Source organism: Peromyscus maniculatus, chromosome 5, assembly GCF_049852395.1.
Source record: "Peromyscus maniculatus bairdii isolate BWxNUB_F1_BW_parent chromosome 5, HU_Pman_BW_mat_3.1, whole genome shotgun sequence".
Taxonomy (NCBI): Eukaryota; Metazoa; Chordata; class Mammalia; order Rodentia; family Cricetidae; genus Peromyscus; species Peromyscus maniculatus.
This window is the reverse complement of record NC_134856.1, coordinates 136,098,142-136,111,719: the sequence shown is the minus strand read 5'-3', so window position 1 is coordinate 136,111,719 and position 13,578 is coordinate 136,098,142. Positions and strand designations below refer to the sequence as shown.

At 40.9% G+C, this 13,578-nt stretch overlaps 1 protein-coding gene and 1 long non-coding RNA gene across 4 annotated transcripts in view; one reads left to right on the top strand and one right to left on the bottom strand.

Moving 5' to 3' along the window:
• Positions 1 to 13,578, top strand: part of LOC143273503 (uncharacterized) — a 43,796-nt gene that overhangs the window by 21,535 nt on the left and 8,683 nt on the right. The gene's annotated exons all lie outside the window — the stretch shown is intronic.
• Nsd1 (nuclear receptor binding SET domain protein 1) overlaps positions 1 to 13,578 on the bottom strand; it is a 113,929-nt gene that overhangs the window by 91,958 nt on the left and 8,393 nt on the right. For all 3 annotated transcript variants that reach the window (XM_006976804.4, XM_042278528.2, XM_015995706.3), the window contains one exon: positions 3,546 to 3,681. In XM_006976804.4, coding sequence (XP_006976866.1) covers positions 3,546 to 3,681 — 136 coding nt within the window. The remainder of the gene's footprint in view (positions 1 to 3,545; positions 3,682 to 13,578) is intronic.

Below are 13,578 nucleotides of genomic sequence, written 5' to 3'. Positions count from 1 at the left end.
TGAAGAAATAAAAATAATAAAATCTTTCAAGAAAATTTTGTTAAAAAGCAAACACTAGAGGACTGGAGAGATGGTTCAGTGGTTAAGAGCACTGGCTGCTCTTCCAGAGGACTCAGGTACAATTCTCAGTACCCACATGGCAGCTCACAACTGTGATTCCAATTTCAGGGAATCCAACACTCGCACACAGACATACATTTGACAAACGACCAATTAATATAAAATATAAACAAATAAATCATTTTTTTTTTTAAAAAAAAAGCAAGCACTATAAGCAAAACTGTCCAGAATACTTCTGTTGATGGCCCTGTTCCTAACACTGATTAGAAGCCAACATTGTTTGGTACACTTCTCAGGAAATTACCTATTTATATTAGCTGGTGGCTTCTCTCTTTTACTGGACTCTAATTTCCCACTAAGATAAGCAAGGTGATTATTTTGTCAACTGTACTGGCATAGGACTCAACCTACATGATGTAAATAGTATTTGAAAAATAAACAACTATAGTGAGTAAGAAACCAAAACTTAATCTCAGCACTTAGGGAATGTGATAACTAGTTTTATGTCAACCTGGCATAGGATAGAGCCATTTGGGAAAAGAAAACCTCAATTGAGAAAATGCCTCAGCAGACCTGTGGAGATCATCAGTGTGAGAGGGATCAGCTCTTTGTGCATGGTGCCATCCCTGGCAGATGGTCCTGGGTGATAGGACAAAACTGGCTAAGCAAGCCAGTAAGAACACTCCTCCATGGTTTCTGCTTTTTCCTGTCTCAGGGTTTGCCCTGAATTCCTCAGTGATAGAGGCTAAGCAAGCCAGTAAGAACACTTCTCCATGGTTTCTGCTTGTTCCTGTCTCAGGGTTTGCCCTGAATTCCTCAGTGATAGATATTTGTTACCTGGAAATATAAGATGAAATATCCACCCATCCAGTCAAAAAAAAAAAAAAAAAGAGAAAAAAGAAAAGGAAAAAAAAGAAATATCCACCCATCCCCAAGTTGCTTTTGGTCATGGTGTTTAATCACACAACTAAAAAGTCTTAAGACAGGAAGTCAGACAGAGACAGATCTCTGAGTCAGAGGCCAATCTAGACTACATAGCATGTTGGGCATGGTGATGTGTGCCTTTAATCCCATTTAATCCTAGCACTCAGGAGGAAGAGAGAGATGGATCTCTGTGAACTTGAGGCCAGCCTGGTCTACAAAGCAAGGACAGGGCTATTATACAAAGAAACCCTGTCTAGAAAAACAAAAAGGAAAGAAACCAAAACTCTACAACACGAGTAACAGACAACAGAGTAAAAAACAACTCCAGTGCTGGCAAGGTAGCTCAGCCATTAGGAGCACTGGCTGTTCTTATACAGGACCTGAGTTTAATTCCTAGCACCACATGGTAGCTTACAACCAGTCATAACTCCAGTGTCCAAGGATCCAGTACACTCTTATGGCCTCTATAGGCACTGGGCATAAACATGGTGCACATACATGCATGAAGGCAAAACACATAAAACAAAAATAAAGATAAATCCTTTAAAACACAAATAAACAAACAAACAAACAAAAAACCCTGGGGGGCTGCAGAGATTGCTCAGTAGTTAAGACCACTGGCTGCTCTTCAAGAGAACAGAGGTTCAATTCCCAGGACCCACATTGGTTCACAACTGTCTATAAGACCAATTCCAAGGAATCCAACCTCTTGCATACAGGTAGGCAAACCACCCATCCACATAAAATAAAAATAAGTAAATCTTTAATGCCAGCACTCAGAGGCAAAGGCAGGTGAATCTCTGAGTGCAAGGCCAGCCTGGTCTACAGAGTGAGCCCCAGGCCAACCAAGGCTATGTAGAGACTCTGTCTCAAAAAAAAGAAAAAAAAAAAAATTAAATAAAAAATTAAAACTATAAAATCAATTTCAGCAATCTCACTTTACCTTTTTGAGGGGTGAGAATGGGTCAGGAGGAGTATTTATTGGTTTGGGGGACAGTATAATTCTGCAATAGAAGCAGGATAATCACTAGTTTGAAGCCAAACTAGTCTACACAGCAAGTTCCAGACCAAGACAAATAATAAAACCCTAGTCTTTTCAAATAATAAAAATAGGCATCTGCAGAGATGGCCTAGCCATAAAGAACACTTACTGCTCTTCTAGTACCAGAATTCGATTCCCAACACCCATGGCTCACAACTGCCTGTAACTCCAGCTCACGGATATAGAACACCACCGCCTTAAGTACTTGCACTCACTCACACACTCAATCAGACACACATACATACATTATTGCAAACTATAAAAATAAGTAAATCAAGTTTTAGACTTTAGCTTTAAGACATTTAAAATATCTTAGATTCAAACATATTAAACCAAGTGTGGTAGTTTGAATGTAACTGGCCCTTATAAGTTCATAGGAAGTAGCACTATTAGGAGGTGTGGCTTTGTTGAAATAGGTGTGGCCTTGTTGGAGGAAGTTTGTCACTACAGAGGTGGGCTTTGAGGTCCCCTATGCTCAAGCTACACCTAGTTCAGTTCAATTCCTGTTGCCTGCAGATCAAGATTTAGAATTCTCAGCTCCTTCTCCAGCACCATGTCTGCCTGCATGTGGCCATGTCCCACCATGATGATAATGGACTTAATCTCTAAAACTGTAAGCCACCCAACCAAATGTTTTCCTTTATAAGAATTGCTATGGTCACAGTTGTCTCTTCACAGAAATAGAAACCCTGAAACACCAAGTAAGAAAAACAAATTACAATAACCAAAGAAAAATATTCCAAATCAAGATTCTGTCATTCTTTCTTGTTAAGGCAGAGTTTCATGTATCCCATGTTGGCCTCAAACTCACTGTGTAGGCAAGAATGACCTAGAAATCCTTAATCCTCCTGCTTCCAATACCCTAAATCAGCCATTCTCAACCTGGGGTTTATGACTCCTTTTTAGATTGAATGACCCTTTCACAGGGTCACTGGGTGACACACACGGATAAGACACATGGGAAACAGAGAAGAACAGAATGACCCTTTCACAGGGTCATAATACCACATATATACTGGGTGACACACACGGATAAGACACATGGGAAACAGAGAAGAACAGATGGTCAGACAGCTCAAAGCCACCTGGGGTACATGAAACCCCATCTCCAACAGATAACGGGGATAAAGGGGCTGGGAATATACATTAATTGGTAAAGCTAAATAGCCATTTCCATTTTCCATTCTATATATACAGAATAGCTGAGAATTTTTATTTAAAACAGTCTCACTATGTTGCTGCCCTCAAATTCATGATTCCTGCCTCAATCTTTCAAATCATGAGATTACAGGCAAGTACCAACATGCGTAAATTAACAACTTTTAAATCTCAGAGTAGGCAAACTAAAAAGAAAAAAAAAAAAACTAAAAAGAGGAAATTTGTTAAAAATTCATAAAATTTCAAAGAAAACAATGACTTACTGCTAAAGTAACAAAAGTCCTGAATTACACTAAAAGCAGTTGCAAGCCTATGATTCCACATACTGTTTTATCACAAATAATCAACTCTAAGTTATTACCTTTCATTTTTGAGTGTGTATTAATCAATGGATCAGCACAAATCCTGCAGGGCCACCATGGGCGTCTCTTGAATTTCGCCCAAATAAGATCGCCAACTTCATACTTCAGTGGTGCAGACTTTTTCTTCGGTTGACACTTTAGACAAACAAAACATGGGGAATCAGTGAGAATAAAAAAACCTTTGCAGTATTATCCTTCAACTAGAATTCTGAAAAGCCAATGCCTAAAAAATACAAAATGAGTTGGGCAGTGATGGTGCACACCTTTAATTCCAGGATTCGGGAGGCAGAGGCAGGCAGATCTCTGTGAGTTTGAGGCCAGCCTGAGCTTCAGAGCAAGTTCCAGGAAAGGCTCCAAAGCTACACAGAGAAACCCTGTCTCAAAATAAATAAATAAATAAATAAATAAATAAATAAATAAATAAATAAATAAATAAATAAATAAATAAGAAAACAAAACAAAACCCAGGCATGGCCAGCAAGATGGCTCAGTGGGTAAAGACACCTGCCACCAACCCTGACAACTTGAATTTGATCCCTGGGACTCATAACAATGCAGAGAACAAATCCCCATCTGTTAACTCTCTAACCTCTACATTAGCACCATGGCACACAGCACCTAATCACATCCACAATAAATGTTTTTACTGTTAATAGATAAAAACCCCTGCCAGGCAGTGGTGGCACACGCCTTTAATCCCAGCACCCAGGAGGCAGAGGCAGGCGGATTTCTGAGTTCGAGGCCAGCCTGGTCTACAGAGAGAGTTCCAGGACAGGCTACAAAGCTACACAGAGAGGGCTGGAGAGATGGCTCAGGGGTTAAGAGCACTGGCTCCTCTTCCAGAGATCCTGAGTTCAATTCCCAGCAACCACAGAGTGGCTCACAACCATCTGTAATGACAACTGGTGCCCTCATCTGGCCTGCAGGGATACATGCAGGCAGAACACTGTATATGTAATAAATAAATTTAAAAAAAAAGCTACACAGAGAAACCCTGTCTCGAAAAATACAAATAAATAAATAAATACATAGATATATAAATAAATGGATTAAAAACCCAGCTAGTTATGGATGATAAAATAAGCACTAATTATATATATATTTTGGTTTTTCGAGACAGGGTTTCTCTGTGTAGCTTTGCGCCTTTCCTGGAACTCGTTTTGGAGACCAGGCTGGCCTCGAACTCACAGAGATCCGCCTGCCTCTGCCTCCCGAGTGCTGGGATTAAAGGCATGCGCCACCACTGCCCAGCTAATTATCTTGACTTAACATTCACAGCATACCCTTTCAGAATAATTTTCTTTTCTTTTTTCTTTTTTTTTTTCCTTTTGGTTTTTTGAGACAGGGTTTCTCTGTGTACTTTTGGTGCCTGTCCTGGAACTCACTTTGTAGACCAGGCTGGCCTCGAACCCACAGAGATCTGCCTGACTCTGCCTTCCGAGTGCTGGGACTAAAGGCATGCGGCACTAATGCCTGGCTTAGAGTAATTTTCAATTTATATTTGTTTTACATTTTCATTAATGGTCATAATGAAAATAAACCTCAAAGCACACAGGATATGGTGGTACAAGCCTTTAACTCCAGTACTTGAGAGTCAGAGGCAAGCATAGATCTCTGGGAGTTCAAGGCCAACCTGGCCTACATAGTCCCATCTAGCTAGAACTACATAGTGAGACCCTGTCTCAAACAAAACAAATCAAATCCTAGAAGTATAGGCCATACTCTACTCATGCCAATGCACCCAACCCTAAATTTTCCCCATGATATACTAGGAAGATATACAAAATACTACATAGCACAACTCTGAACAATTGAAATAGAATACAGTATAAATATAAATGAAGCTCTTAGCAATTGTTCAACATAGAAGCCCAGGCCACATCCTTTCTCCAAAAATAATATGTCTGTTTAATCTGATATCTAATTGCCTCCATCTCGACTTCCACGTCCATGTCTTTAAACAGCACAAACTTCCTGCCTTCAGAGGAAAAAAAACTGTTCTACAGGCCTGCGCTTTCCATCTTGTATAATACAAAAAAGGTGTAAACACACTAAGTATTTTGCAGAGGCCAAAGTACCTAGGATACAAGAACTAAGAACAACTCCTCTGCTTAACTCAAGGGGACACAAAACAATAATATTTTGCCTGAAGGGCCATTTCTTAAAAATGGCCAGACAGAGTAATAATCACATGACCCAGTAATTCCACTCATAGATATACTCAAGACTAATAGATACATATAGCCAGGGCTTGGATATAAGTTCAGTGGTAGAGTACTTGCCTATCATCTACAAGAGCTCATATGCATCCCCAGCACCAGGGAAAAATACAGACACACACAAAAATGTATACAAATGTTCACAGGATTATGTATCATAGTCAAAAAGAAGAAAAAAAATCAAATGGCCATTAACTGAAGAATGGAAACATGTGATTTGTGCCTACAATGGAATATAGTTGGCCCTCCCTATTTAAGGAGTCTACTTCTGCCATTTACTAACTGTAGATCAAAACTCTAATTGAGAGGAGCAGGGCACAGAGGTATGAATCTTAGAGTCCTAGTACTTAGGGAGCTGAAGAAAGAAGATTCAAGGTTTGAAGTCAGAGCAGGCTCTATGAGTTCCAGGTCCTAGCACTGGTGAAACACAGACAGGCAAGGCAGATCTCCAGGGCTTGCTGGCCAGCCAGTCTAGCCAATCAGTGACGCAAGATCCAAGGTTGTACTCTGACCTCCATGAATGTACCGCACTCACATATGAACACACAAACCACAAGACTAAAATTCTAAAAAATTAAATAAATGAGGTAAAGAGCAACTGAGAAAGACACTTTTGGCCTCCAAACACAGGTGCACCCATGTACACACACCACTGCCTTCTAACACACAAAATAAACAGATAAATAGTGAGTGTGTTGGCACATGTCTACGATCCCAACACTTAGGAGATAAGGCAGGAGGATCAAAGTCAGCCCCAGCTTTAATGTATAATCAATTCTGCGGCAATCCTAGACTGCCTGAAACCCTAACAAAACCAGGGAGGGACAACTGTTCAGAGGCTCAGCCAGTGAAGATCACTGATTCCCCAGGCACCCACATCAGCTCACGAACATCCACAACTCCCAGGCATCCATGTGGCACACAATCATACACATAAAATAAATCTTTAAACAATTAATAAAAAAGATAACTAAGGGGATGAAGAGATGGCTCAGCGGTTAAGAGCACTTGCTGCTCTCCCAAACTCCCAGAGGACCTGAGTTTGGATCCCCAGCACCCATATAAGGCAGCTTACAACTAACTGCTTACAACTCCAGTTCCAGAAAATCCAATGCCATCTTCTGGCCTCCTTAGGCACCCACATGTGGCATATACCCATGGACACATGAAGAAAAATTTTTAAATAAACGGAGATATAGGTTTTAGGAAGAAAATCTGAACTTTACTTTGGGTGGGTAGGTGGTTTGTTTTTTTAACATATATGTGTATTTTACCTGTATGCATGCCTAGTACCCCCAGAGGCCAGAAGAGAACATAGGATACCCTAGAACTACAGTAACAGACAATTGTGAGCTGCCACCTGGGTGCTGGCAATTGAACCCAGGTACTCTTCAAGAGCAAGTGCTCTTGCCAGGCGTGGCAGTGCATGCCTTTAGTCCAGGTACTAGGGACGTAGAGGCAGCCAGATCTCAGTGAGTTCAAGGCCAATGTGGTCTACAAATCCAGTTCCAGGAAAGTCAGGGCTGTTACACAGAAATATCTTGTCTAAAAAACAAAAACAAAAACAAACAAAAAACCCAAATGTTCTAAAACATTGAACCATCTCTCCAATCCCAAACACCTTGGGGAGTGAGGAGGTTTCTGAGTAGTTTTTTTTTGTTTGTTTGTTTTGGTTTGGTTTTTTTGGTTTTTCAAGACAGGGTTTCTCTATGTAATTTTGGTGCCTGTCCTGTTCTCGATCTGTAGAGCAGGCTGGCCTCGAACTCACAGAGATCCGCCTAGCTCTGTCTCTCAAATGCTGGGATTATAAATGTGCGCCGCCTCCCAGCATTGTTTTGTTTTTTTGAGTCAGAGTCTTACTATGTAGCCTTGGCTGTCCTGGAACTTGATATGTAGACCAGGCTGGCCTCACTCACAGGGGTTCTCCTGTCTCTGCCTCCCAGGTTCTGGGAGATATACACCACCATGCTTGTCCTTGGTTGGTTGTTTTTGAGGGAGGGTCTGTGTAATCCAGGCTCCCACAGAACTTTCTATATAATCCAAGTTAGTTCCAGCCTGAAGCTCCTCAGTGTTAAGATTATAGGCTTGCACTCCAATACCTAATATGCAGCTACTTTTAATGTGAGCATTAATTAAGCATGTGATAAATAATTAAAATCATTCTAGGCAGGAACCCGAGCTCTTTCATAGACAAATCCATAAAAACAAAAGTCAACAAAATTACAACCTTCAGCACAGTTTTAACATTTCATTCTACAAAGCACCTATATACTGGATGCATATGGTAACACCTTAAAAATAGCTGCTATAATTTCATTCCCTGCATTTGTAACTATACATTATTTCTATTATACTAAGAATCAGGGCTGAATCATGCATGCCTGTAATCCCAGCAATTGAGAGGTAGTCAGGATAGGAGTTCAACACCAGCCTCAGCTATATAGCAAACTGAAGGCCAGCTTGGGCTACTACTAAGTATGAGATTCTTGGCTCGGTCAGGAAGGTATCTGTGGATCTCTAGAATTCATTGGTCAGCAAGCCTAACCCAATCAGGGACCTCCAGATTCAATGAAAGATCTTGTTTTAAAAAATAAGGTGGAGAGTCAGGGGTGACATTTTCCTTCTATCCCAGCACTTGGAGACAACTGGAGACAGAGGTAGGATCTCTGAGCTTAAAGCCATCCAAATCTACATAGTGAATCCCAGGACAGCCAGTGCTAAAGTGAAACCCTATCTGCCTCAAAACAAACAAACAGATAAAGTAAAATAAAAACAATCAAAAACAAAACAAACAAACAAAAACCAAAGCTCATTTGGCAGAGTACTTTTGCCTAGCATGCCAGAGACCCCACACTGAGTCCCCAGTATCAAGCAGCAAGTAAATGAGTGGGGTTTCAGGAGGGAGTCCAGCAGCTGAGTGCTTGTCCACCACATGCAAGGCCCTGGCTTTAACCACCAGGACTGGAGAAAAAAACAGATACATGAATGGCTAGATGTATAAATGGATTAAAACCAGACTAAAGGTGCATGCCTTTAATCCTCCAGCACTTAGGAAGCAGAGGCAGGAAGAGCTCTGAGTTAGAAGCCAGCCTGGTCTATATAGTCAGTTCCAGTACAGTCAGGCTTATAGAAAGACTATGTCTCAAAAAATAAATCCAAAATACAATAAAAGATGCTAACAGCTATATCCCACGGCCCTAACACAGCAAAAGAAACTAATCAAATTATCTGTTATACTGAAACTCAATGATTAAGAACAATTCAGTGCCAGGCAGTGGTGGCGCATGCTTTTAATCCCAGCACTTGGGAAGCAGAGGCAGGTGGATCTCTGTGAGTTCGAGGCCAGCCTGATCTACAAAGTGAGTTCCAGGACAGGATCCAAAGCTACACAGAGAAACTCTGTCTTGAAAAAAGCAAAAAAAAAAAAAAATTCAGTTTTTAACCCAAATACTCTGGAGGCAGAGGCAGGCAGATCTCTTCGAATTAAAGATCAGTATGGTCTACACAGCCAGTTCCAAGACAGCCAGGTCTATATAGAGAGATCCTGTATCCAAACAAACAAACAAAAGACAAACATAAAACCAAAAAAGTTCAGTGTCACTACTGGGCTATCCGTGCGGGGTATTTCACAACACTGACCAATCATTTCTGCTACAATAAAAAAAAATTTAGAACACAAATAAATCAATTTTATTCTTGCCAGTAAATTTTTATCTCAATATTTGATAGCCTATGTTATAATAGCAATCCTCATATACTTCTACTCTATGCCTTGTATAAATGTTTGTGTATGCTAGAGTAGAAAAATGGTTCTGAACATCAGCTGCATACCCTAACCACCTGAAGAATTTTATTAAATAGCAAATGCTGACAGATGACCAATTATTCCTCCCCCACCAAGCACTCACCAAACTAAACTCACTATGTCTGAGGTACAATTCTTAAAAACTTAGCTACTTTTTTTTTAAAAGCTCCACAGATTTGCCAAGGTTGAAAACTAATGCATCCTATAGCTAATGAGTACTTGTTAAAATGAGAGCCCTGAAACAGGGCGGTGGTGGCACACACTTTTAATCCCAGCACTCAGGAGGCAAAGGCAGGCGGCTCTCTGTGAGTTCAAGGCCAGCCTGGCCTACAGAGCAAGTTCCAGGACAATTAGGGATACACAGAGAAACCCTGTCTTGAAAAACCAAAGAGAGAGCAGGGGGTGGGGGTGAGGGGAATGACACAAAAAGTCTACGAATTGGTGTAAAAGTTACACCAACAAGTGATAACTGATTCCATATAATTTCAGTATTGCTTTATCTCACATAGCAAAAATATAATGCAAGCACTTATTAGATACCTACAAACCAGAAGCTGCTAAAAATATTCTTAACAGTAAAGCTGGTACTAATTATGATTCAGCTGTTATAGATGTCATCTAGTCAAATGCCGGGGCTAACTGTAAATTAACATATATGCTTTTTCTACTAGGTCAAAACAGATAGACTTTAAGAGCAGTGTCAGTCTAACTGCAGTATCTTTAAGAGCCAGAAGTGGTGGCCCACGCCTTTAATCTCAGCACTGGGGAGGCAGAGGCAGGCGCATCTCTGGGATTTCAGAGCCAGCCTGGTCCTCAGAGCAGGGCTGTTACAAAGAGAAACTTTGTCTCAAAAAAAAAAAAAAGAAAACAGTGAAAGTACACAATTCACAAAAAGGATCTGTTATGGTCTCATTTTGCTTGATGGGTTGCCTGACTGAGATAGGATCTTAGGCACCACATGCTAACCTTAAATTCAAACTTACCACATAGCCAAGGATGAACTTTTTATGACCCTACTTCTACCTTCAAAGTATTGGTATTACAGGTATGTACCATCACACCTGGTTTATGCAGTGCTGGGATGAAACCCAGGGCTTAGTGCAAGCTAGACAAGCACTACACCAACTGAGCTATATCCCTAGGCCATTTGCTTTTTAGGGAATTCTTTTATGAACCTAACTAAAATAAGCCTGTAAAATACTACTTTCTTTCACTCATTCAACACTTAGCAGGCCAGTCTAGGCCTTGAGCTATAAACACATTTGAGATACAATCTCTCTCTCAAATAACCAAGCCAAAGACCAGCAAGATGGCTCAGCTGGCAAAGACGCCAGGTCTGACACACTCAGTTCCATCTCTAGAACTCACATGGGGAAATGAGAAAACCAACTCTCACAAGTTGTTCTCTGACCTACAGATGAGTACCATGACAGAAACAGATGAGCACACTAAGTTCATTTTTTTAAACTAAGTTAAAGACTAGAGAGATGGCTCAATAGTTTTAAGAGAACTGGTTGCTCTTCCCAAGGACCCAGCTTTGATTCTCAGCACCCACCTGGTGTCTCACAACTATCTGTAACTCCAGTTACAGGGTATCCAATGCCCTCTTTCTGGCCTCTGCATGCACAGGCACATACTCAATGCACAGATATACATGCAGGCAAAACACTCATACACATAAAATAATACTTTGTATTGTTTTTAAAAACTAAGTTGAAGGCACTCAGGAGGCAGAGGCAAGTGATCTCTGAATTTGAGGCCAGCCTGGTCTATAGAGTGAGTTCTAAGACAGCCAGGGCTAAAGTATGATCAGTGCAGGGCTTTATCTGTACATTCAAGGCCCTAGATTTAATCCTCAGCATTGAAAACAAACAAATTACAAAATATAACAAAGACCAACATTAAGGGCCAGAAGACAGCTCAGCTGGTAACAGTATCTGTCAGGCAAACCTGACAACCTGAGTTCACTACCTGGAACTTCAGTGGGAGAGAACCAACTCCAAAAAACTGTCCTGTGATCTCCATTTATGCTTCCATGTCACACATGTGCACACAGATAATTTCAGTTTTTGTTTAAAAGACCAATATAAGCCACAAATGATGGCTCACACTTATCTCAGTGACTTAGAAGGCTGAAGCAGGAGAATCATTCAATTCAGGGCCAGCCTAGTCTACAGAAGATTCAGCTCCAAGAAGCCTCTAAGTCTACCTTACTCACTCTAAGGCTATGCACTGCCCAGTCATGACTCTCTTTTTTTTTTAAAGATTTTTATCATTTTTAAGTGTGTGTGGGGGAGAATAAATGAATATGAAAATGTATATATAAGCACAGGTGCCTGAGAAGGTTAGATCTTCATGAAGCTGGAGTTACAAGGTGCTGAGAACTAAACACAGGCGCGCACTCTACAAGAGCGGTGCACACTCTTTTACTCTTAACTGCTGAACCACTGCTCTAGTTCTTTCTGTTTTTTGACATAGGGTCTCCCATGGATAACCCAAGGTGACCTGAAACTCACCATAGGTAACATGGGCTAGTTTCAAACTCAAGGCCCTCAGCCATATGCTACTGGCTTGGTTGAGACAGGATCTCACTATGAAGTTCAGGCTGCCCTCAAATTCAATCCTCTTGCTTTAGCCTTCTGAGGGCTGCAATTATAGGTTTGTGTTATAACATCCAGAATACGTCATCCTTAGCTACACACCTTTACTCATGCAATGAGATACATACAAGACTAATTATTGAAGAACTTAGATACATTAGCAAAATACTGAAAACAAGCCAGGCAGTTGGTGGCGCACACCTTTAATCCCAGCAGATGCAGGGGGATCTCTGAGTTTGAGGCCAACCTAGTCCACAAAGCAAGTTCCAGGACAGTCAGGACTGTTCATCAACAATGATTAGTTATTAATTGTGATACATCCAAACAATGACCTGAGGGCATAAAAATGAAGCAATTCATGGCTGAAGAGATGGCTCAGCAGTTGAGAGCCCTTAATGGTGCAGTCCCCAGCACCCACATGGGTTCCATGGGTTCCAAGATCAGGTAATCAGGCTTACTGGCAAATGCATTTACCTGGTGAGCTATCTTGCTGGACCCCCTTTATTTTGAGACAGGGTCTTACGTAGCCCAGGCTGGCCTCCAACTCATAGTGTAAACCAAGATAGCGCTGAGATCTGGTTTGGCCTCTAACCTCCAATGACTGGAAATTCTGGTATGCACCACCACATCTAACTGGCAGTTCCTTATATAGACACAGAATATAGTCGACCATCTATCACAGATAAAACTAAGGTACAGACAATATAGAAGAGCTACCAAGGTTTTGTTTTTTTGTTTTTGTTTTCAATTGTGTAGGTGGGTATATAGGCCAAATGACACACTTCTTAGTTTCAGCTCCTCAGGAGAGTAAGACAGAAGAATCGCCTGATCCCAAAAGTATAGGGTGAACCTAAGCAACACAGGAAGACCCTGAAGAAAAAAGACTAAGTATTTTGCATGAAAAAAAATTATTTAAAGTATTATTTATATGGGCGTTTTGCACACATATCTGTGTACCACAAGCATGCCTGATGCCCATGGAGTTCAAAAGCAGGACATCAGATCCCCTAGAACTAGAGTTAGAAACAGTTGTGAGCCACCATGTGGGTGCTGGGAATAAAACCCCAGTCTTCTGGAGGAGCAGCTCTTATTCACACCGAGTCATCTCTCTGGCCCCCATATGAAAACTTTTACACTTTGCTCCTTGAAACATAAAGCAACTTTCAATTACTGAAAGAAGTAAAACAACATGAAACGTAAATGGAACATTTACGTTTATGGAATAATTATAGATGGAAACCTATAACACTCACAAAGCATCTGAAGTCTAATGCGCTTGGGGAAGGGAGGACTGCGGGGAGAAACAGGTACAGAAGAGCCCTTGAGAAAAGAACTGTTAACAGTTACTGAGAGGTTCCCAGTGTAAACTGAGAGGAGGAGGAGAAAAAAGCTGAAGTCATGGCAAGTT